General features: G+C 45.2%; 1 protein-coding gene across 2 annotated transcripts in view; it reads right to left on the minus strand.

Moving 5' to 3' along the window:
- The window catches only part of LOC129708557 (homeobox protein aristaless-like 3), a 40,406-nt gene extending 32,071 nt beyond the window's left edge, over window positions 1-8,335 (minus strand). The window contains exon 1 of one of the 2 annotated variants that reach the window (XM_055654363.1): window positions 7,166-8,335. In XM_055654363.1, coding sequence (XP_055510338.1) covers window positions 7,166-7,349 — 184 coding nt within the window. In that variant the 5' untranslated portion in view covers window positions 7,350-8,335. Of the gene's footprint in view, window positions 1-3,690; window positions 4,064-7,165 lie in introns of those variants that run through there. The other variant, XM_055654362.1, reaches the window with a different exon arrangement.
- Between the last annotated feature and the right edge of the window lie 483 nt (window positions 8,336-8,818).

The following is an 8,818-nucleotide window of genomic DNA, read 5'->3' on the forward strand; positions in this document are numbered from 1 at the left end:
CCTTACAGCAGTATATAAAATCAGGAGGGGATAGATAGGGTAGACGCGAATAATCTTTTATATCCAGGGTAGGGGATTCAAGAACCAGAGAACATAAGTGTAAGGTGAACGAGGAAAGTTTTAAGGGACATTTTGTTCACACAATGTGTATGGGTATATGGAATGAGCTGCCAGATGAGGTAGTTGAGGCAATTACTATTACAGCATTTAAAATACATTTGAATATGTACAACATGGATAAGAAAGGTTTAGAGAGATATGGACCAAACACAGGCATGTGGGACTAGTGTAGATGGGGTATCTTGGTCAGCATGAGAAAGTTGCGAAGCGCGAAGTTTATCCTGAACAAGACACAAAATGTTGGAAGAACTCAGCGGGCCAGGCAGCCGGAATGGATCGCGTCCCTACTTTGACTTGTGTAGTAAAAAAAACTGCAGATGCTGGTATACACTCAGCGGGCCATGCGGCATCTCTGGGGAAAACGTTTCGGATCGGGACCCTTCTTCAGACTAAAACTCCTACTGTGCTGGGTTTTCTAATTTAACAGGAAGGGACGGCGTTCTACAGATCCCATGGGAAGGAAGTTTGAGGAAGCACTCTCTGCTCTCCGTGTAGGGAGTAGAGTGAGGAAAGGGTCATCTTCAAGTGGGAGGGAACTAGATGTGACCAAAATACCAGTTCCCCGGTTAGATATAGAAACACTTCTCTAGCTAACATATCTCTCTCCCACTCTGTATTATGCGTGCGCTCAGGGATTGTCAGCGGGTGCAAATCGCCCGGAATCCGGTCTGTGGCATCTAATCGCCCAGGGAGAACATTTTAAAACGAGGAATTCCGTGTTTGGCCAACCATCGAGTTTGTCACCTGGTTATCTGTGATATTCAAACCGGCTTGAAAACCGAGTCAACGTGTTGTTTTGCTACGTGGCAACCGAATGCCTCTGTCAAAGGGGAAGTACGGCCCCGGCGGCCGAGTGGCTTCTGTGCTGTGAGACATCCTGGTCGGGCCATGTGTGTCATAGAGTGATAGAGTCATACAGCATGGAAACAGACCCTTCGGCCCAACTTGCCCACGCCGACGTACATGCCCCATCTACACTAGTCCCACCTGCCTGTGCTTGACCCATAACTCTTTAAACCTTTTCTATCCATGTACCTGTCCAAATGTCTCTTAAATGCTATAATAGTACCCGCCTCAACTACTTCATCGGGCAGCTCGTTTCATACACCCATCATCCTTTGTGTGTAAAAGTGACCCCTCGGGTAAATCCCCCCCCCCCCCCCCCCCCCCCCCCCCCCCCCCCCCCCCCCCCCCACCCCCCCCCCCGCCTCTATTAAATCGTGTGCAGTGACTCCTTCGGTTCCAATATAAAATCGGCACCATGAACCCAATTTCTGTAAAGTCAAATATACGCCGATTGAAGTTAGCGACCACACTTATATTGCATGAACAATGTTTGCTAACCTTCCAGTTAGTGATGACCATTTCCCAGTAACTCAAACCTTCGAATGAAACGCTCGGGAACCCAAATAAATAATACCCGTCTCGGAAGTAAAACGCTTTTCGTTAATGGTTTAAAACTCAAATGTGAACAAATATATTACTACTGCTATAAAATGCCCGCTTTCATCTGCTGTAATCAATGCATATTCGGGCTAATGAACGAGTCAGGCCCACAAACGAGTTGGGCGCACAATTTGTAAACAGTCCACACTCCTGCAAACATCATTTCCTTGTTTCCATAATATAAACATTTAATAAATCCGGTACTCTTACATAGTGAAGAAAGCGAATGGTACGTTAGCTTTCATAGCAAAAGGATTTGAGTATAGGAGCAGGGAGGTTCTACTGCAGTTGTACAGGGTCTTGGTGAGACCACACCTGGAGTATTGCGTGCAGTTTTGGTCTCCAAATCTGAGGAAGGACATTATTGCCATAGAGGGAGTGCAGAGACGGTTCACCAGACTGATTCCTGGAATGTCAGGACTGTCTTATGAAGAAAGACTGGATAGACTTGGTTTATACTCTCTAGGATTTAGGAGATTGAGAGGGGATCTTATAGAAACTTACAAAATTCTTAAAGGGTTGGACAGGCTAGATGCAGGAAGATTGCTCCCGATGTTGGGGAAGTCCAGGACAAGGGGTCACAGCTTAAGGATAAGGGGGAAATCCTTTAAAACCGAGATGAGAAGAACTTTTTTCACACAGAGTGTGGTGAGTCTCTGGAACTCTCTGCCGCAGAGGGTAGTCGAGGCCAGTTCATTGGCTATATTTAAGAGGGAGTTAGATGTGGCTAAGGGGATCAGGGGGTATGGAGAGAAGGCAGGTACGGGATACTGAGTTGGATGATCAGCCATGATCATATTGAATGGCGGTGCAGGCTCGAAGGGCCGAATGGCCTACTCCTGCACCTAATTTCTATGTTTCTATATTAGCATTGTTTAGGTTTCCTTGGTACTGGTCTAACTAATCAGAACGCCAGGGAGAGGTTGGACAGGCTATAGCTTTATTCCTTGGAGCGCAGGAGATGGTCTTATGGGGTTGTATAAAATCATGAGGGGAAACGATAGGGTGAAAGCAGAGGTTATTTTATTCCCAGAGTTTGGGAAACAAGAACGAGGGCGACACTCTTGAGGGACAACGTTTCACACAGAGGGTAGTGGGTGTACGGAACAAGTTGCCAGATGAGGAATTGAGATACGTACAGTAACTACATTTAAAGGTCAGAGGTACACAAAAATGCTGGAGAAACTCAGCGGGTGCAGCAGCACCTATGGAGCGAAGGAAATAGGCAACGTTTCGTCCCGAAACGTTGCCTATTTCCTTCGCTCCATAGATGCTGCTGCACCCGCTGAGTTTCTCCAGCATTTTTGTGCACCTTCGATTTTCCAGCATCTGCAGTTCCTTCTTAAATACATTTAAATGTCATTTGGACATGTCATATTTAGAGGGAGTCGTACAGCGTGGAAACAGGCCCGTCGGCCCAACTTGGCCACGCCGAACAACATGTCCTATCTATTAGTCCCTCCTGCCTGCGTTTGGCCCATAACCCTCGAAGCGTGCTCCATCCATGTGCCTGGCTAGATGGTTTTTAAACGATGCGATCAACACTGCCACGACTTCCTCCTCTGGCAGCTTGTTCCATACACCCACTAGCCTCTGTGTACAAAGTTGTCCCTCAAGAGTGTTTCATTGTCATATGTACCTGCAAGGGTACAGTGAAACCCTTTCTTGCGGCACTTTCACAGACATAAAAGTAATTAAACACAGATAAATATAACGATACCAAACAAATAAATTAATATACCCTTGTGGTAGTGGGACATACCGAAGTCTAATGCAACCAATGACATGCTCCTATTAAATCTCGCCCGTCTCATCTTAAACCTCGGGTACCCAGTAAATCTTCCTCCTCGTCGCCCTCCGGTTCTCGATGCCCCTACTCTGGGCAACATACACTGTGTGTTTATCCGATCTTACATGGATAGGAAAGTTTAGATGGACATAGGCCAAACGCCATAGCGTTTAGACGGAGCATCTTAGTCAGCATGGAGGGAATGGGCCGAAGGGCCGTGCTGTATGGCTCTATGAATACATCGCGCGATTGTGGGGCTTGCAGCATTTGGTTTGACACCAGTTACAAGGCGATGATAAGTGTTGGCTGCCACTGGTAGACAGACACTGACTCACCCTCGGTACCGCCGTCCGCCTGTGTGACCGCGCCCTCATACTTGGGCGTGTTGTCCACCGCTGGCCGGCGCTGAGTATCCCCGGACAGGTAATCTCGGGCCCCCGTTCCCCTGTCGCCCCTGCAGCAGCCTCCCCAGGCACCGTGCGCGTCCTGAAGTTTGTCCCGGGAGTAGAAGGCCATGAGGCCGGGCTCGGGGTGGGCGAGGTGCCGGCTGGAGGGGGTGCAGAACGGTGCACACAGCCGCGACTCCATCATCATCTCACCGGGCCCCTGCTCCTGTCTCATCGTCCACCGTACCCGTGCCCTCGCTCTCTCTCTCGCTCTCGCTCTCTCTCCCCTCTCCCCCTGCACCCTGTCACTGAAATGGGCGGTTGTTTACTAAATAACATCTTTTGGGGCAAGAGGTTTCAGATATTCGTGACATAACCGCCCAAAAATCCAATCACGTGCAGCCCTCGCCGCCTCAGTTAACCCTTGCGTTTCCCCGCCGTCCCAGGCATCAACCAGATTGCAAAGTCCCAACACTGGAGCCTCGAAGCTGAAGGCATTTTAAAGAAGAAGATTCGAATGCATGTCTCAACTATTCCGTCTCATGTTGGTAGTTTTCAATGCACAACCAGTAATATCCCAAACATTATTCATACTAAGTGTTTAAGAAGGAACTGCAGATGCTGGAAAATCGAAGGTACACAAAATGCTGGAGAAACGCAGCGGGTGCAGCAGCATCTATGGAGCGAAGGAAATAGGCAACGTTTCGGGACGAAACCCTTTATTCCATTCGCTCCATAGATGCTGCTGCACCCGCTGAGTTTCTCCAGCATTTTTGTGTACTACCTATTATTCATACTAATCCAGGTACCTACGATAATAGTGTCACGTAGGTGTACAGGACGGAAACAGGCCATTCGGCCTTCTTAGGCCATTCCATCCACACTGACCAAGTTGGCATATTGGGCTAGTCCCATTTGGCCTGCATCCCTCTAAACGCTTCTTTACCATCTATCTGTCAAATGTCTTTTAAAAGCCGCAAATGTATCCGCTTCCTCAGCTTCCTCAGTCAGCTACATGGACTACCATCTGAGGTCCCCCCTTAAATCTCACCCCTCTCATCCTAAGTCTATGCCCTCTACTTTTAGAATCCTCTACCCTGGGAAAAAGACAGTGAGCGTTCACTTTACCCCTCCCCTCGTGATCGAGTGCCCCGGTATCTGGAGCATGGCACGATCAATAAACCAAACAGTATATCCAGTACTTTATTAATATGGCTAATCAATATACGACGAATAATAATCCGAGTGCTGGAGTAACACTGAATACTTCATGTAAAATGTGAACAATACTCTGCACCAAACATGCAAAATATCATCAGCGACGTCTTTAGTTCCACGACCAACAGTGTGCTGAATTGGCTGGCGCCGGGGAGGGGGGGGGGGGGGGGGGGGGGGGGGGATTCTCTAAGTAACTTGATTCAGGGAGAGTTTAGTTTTCCGAAATCTCGGATATTTGCCAGAATCGCCATCCGATTAAACTCTGAATATAATCTCGCGGGTGGAGATACATTCTCTTCCTAGTTTCGCCCGATTTAAATTATGACGTTCAGTTATTCAATGTTGTTTCGAAAGGCCGGGTAAAATGGACCGAGAACGATGGTGTCAGAGTTGTTTTGTTGTCCAGCTACAATTAGGAAACTGTGGATGGATAGAAATGATTTCAATGCGTCGGCAGCGAGTTGTAAGCGTTTGGAGTGTTTAATTGTCACGCGTACCTCCAAGGGAACAATTACATTGTTTATTGCTGTGCCTTTATCGGCCCGTAAACGCAGTGATTATTACACAGATGAATAGATAATAACTCATAATACAATAAATTACTAATCATAATACGAGATGACCGATGTAGTGCATCCACAGACACAGCCCGCAGCACATCATAGTTTGCGGTTAGTGTTGTGAGTTGCCGGGTTTAGAGTTCATCTTAGTTTCTCCGACCATATTTCTTCCCCTTCAGCTTGTTGTTGTACTGCACAACCGAACAAGACACCACTGAAACATTTGTGGCCGCAGTGCAACTGCCTTTTACACCATTTAGACAATAGAATGTATTTAAATGTCCCGATGAAAGGAAAACTAGCTGGTTGAAGCGTTTTAATTTTCATTCGCGGTGTGGTCATACCATGCATTTACAGATATTGTTCTACAAAGGGTTATGAATATGTATTCGGAGAACAGCCCCTGACAGGGGATGTGTATAAAAAGTTTCCACCAAAACTGGAAACTTCCATCCATTCACAAAACGAGCCGCACTTTATAACATTTAATTTACAGTCGAGCATGAGCGGCCTCGTTGCATAGACATCTTTTCCCGCTTCAAGCACGCCATCGTTTGAATTCCTGTACAAGTGCATAAAGTCAAAGAATGGCAACGCAATGTTGGCCTTTTGGACAAATCAGCTGTGCGTTAAAATGTTACTTACCGATGCCAGTTCTGTGAAACTCGTCTTGGGGACTGATTGCACCAAAACGGGAAGGTTTTAACAAACCCACGGCCAATAGTTGGAAAGCGAGATGGTAAATCAACAGTGTTGAATAAAGTGAGAAACTACATCCCTTGTGATTCAAAGGGGCGGCGGTAGCATGAATATATCGCTGGCCACACGGCGGGAGCAGTGCTGGGGACTGAGACTGGCGGCGATGTGGTCCAAGTGGATGGGATTCGGCGCTGGCATCATTGTTTTGCTTGAGGTAAGTTCGGGGCCTAAATAGGTCATAACTTCAAAGAATGACACGGGGCTTGGAATTGTAGTTACTAAAGAGAACTGTTCCTTCCAGACCCGGAATCAACCGCTGCAGTGGGTGTGGACCTTGACCGAGACACTACACCACCAGAAGCGGTGTTGCCATGAAAAGTGAACGTAGCAATGTTAAAGCGGAATAAAACACAGAAATAAAGCCTTCACATTCACACATCTTTGAAGGCGCGGGATAAGTCTGCACACAGCTACTAAACATACGAATGAAATCCACCGATGTGTAATATAAAAAGCCAGAAAAGTAATGAGGAAAATACGAAGAAAGATTTACAGGGAAGTACCAGACTGAGTTGATAATTATTGTTAAAGGACAAATAGAAAACGGAAACCAAGAGATGCCTTTTATAGAGATTATCTTTTTTTCAAAATTGAAGCTATGTTTGAAAAACACGGTGAGATTATTCAAGGACCCGCGATAACATTGTTATTAATAAAACCGTCGGGTAATAAATAATAGTCTTTGCTCACGTCACTTGCACAGGGACATGGGACAGGGCGAGGCGATTAAATATTTCATTTTCTTCAATTGTTTTTTTAATAAAATCATGTTTGATACATGAAATGCAACGGGTTTTTTTGGTTGACAAATAATCAATTTTTCAGATTTAAAATTAACAATTGTCTGCGTTATTTGTACTTAAGGAGAATTCTATATTTTTAACTACCTGCGTCTTTGCTTGAATTTCTGAATTTCATTCCTGAAATCTTGGGTCTTACTGATGGCATGTTAGCTGGCTCTAGGCACCCAATCAGTAGGGAACGTCGCCTATTTCCTTCGCTCCATAGATGCTGCTGCACCCGCTCGCTGAGTTTCTCCGGCAATTTTGTGTACCTTCGATCTTCCAGCATCTGCAGTTCCTTCTTGAACACGGGATCATTTCACTCCTGATTTCACTCCTAAATCCCAGCGAAACCAGACATAGAGGGGACAAACACTGCGATTAAGATAGCATTTTTAATAAATCGCAGTTCCCTTTAAGACCAAAACATCTCCCCAAGGTGTTGAGCCAAGGAGTACTGATGGAAGAGTGTTCAGACCGAAACACTGCCTCCGTTTCTCATCCCACAGATGCAGCCTGGTCTGCTGAGTTAGGCTAGGATCAAATACAAACAATTCATTAGCACTTTTGACTAATTTCTGTACTAGATTTGGACGTTATACAAGGACCCAAGTGTCTTTGAAGCTTCACAACTTCCAGTTTTTTCCTTCAAGGATTGTTTTTTGGTCTAACCTTTCAAAGTCCAAATGACAAAAAACGCATACTTGCCTGTACTCTAAAATACTTTATTCAATGGATTCATAAAAGTCTAAATAAATAACAATCATAGAATCTGCCTTTCCACCCGCTTAGTCCCTACTTGAAAAAGCAGTCAGGATTTTCAGGCATGACCTGTTCTTTTACAAATCTCTGCCGGGTCCTTCAGCTGAACATTGGCAATCAATCTGTAACCACCCACATCAACAGTTTCTCACTAATACATTTCAGGAAACATTGATAGTCCACTTGTTTCTCCTTTTCCACTTTTCTCAAGAGGATGGTGATATGTTCAATTTTTCAATCTAAAGAAACTATTTCTGAATCGAGAACTTTGGAGGTTTGTACTTATCTGGAATCATCTGATCACACTCTTCCCTCGAAATACAGGAAGGACATTTTTTTGTGTGGTTGGGGAAGAGCTGAATTTGACATTTGTTATTGTCACTGGTGTTATTTCATCTCTTTTAATGTTCATTCTGATTTAATATAGGTTACCCTGAGATATTGGTGATGAGGTTTTTTGTGTAAATACTGATGCGTTAATTAAGAAAATGATTATAAATGCACACAAAGGAAAAATAAAACAAGACATAGGGTGTGTAGAGTGGGATTAACAGGAACGTTTTCTGAAACAAGCTGAGTGTCCATGTTTGGTGTTGCCTCCATATAACCATAACCATATGACCATATAACAATTACAGCGCGGAAACAGGCCACCTCGGCCCTTCTAGTCCGTGCCGAACACTTACTCTCACCTAGTCCTGCACTCAGACCATAACCCTCCTTTCCTTTTCCCGTCCACATACCTACCCAATTTATTTTTAAATGATAAAAACGAACCTGCCTTCACCACTTCCACTGGAAGCTCATTCCATACAGCTACCACTCTCTGAGTAAAGAAGTTCCCCCCCATGTTGCCCCTAAACTTTTGTCCCTTAATTCCCAAATCATATCCTCTTGTTTGAATCTTCCCTACTCTCAATGGAAAACGCATATCCACATCAACTCTGTCTATCCCTCTCATCATTTTAAAGACCTCTATCAAGGCCCCCCTTAACC

The sequence above is a fragment of the Leucoraja erinacea genome, chromosome 24 (genome assembly GCF_028641065.1).
Source record: "Leucoraja erinacea ecotype New England chromosome 24, Leri_hhj_1, whole genome shotgun sequence".
In the NCBI taxonomy this organism is placed as follows: Eukaryota; Metazoa; Chordata; class Chondrichthyes; order Rajiformes; family Rajidae; genus Leucoraja; species Leucoraja erinaceus.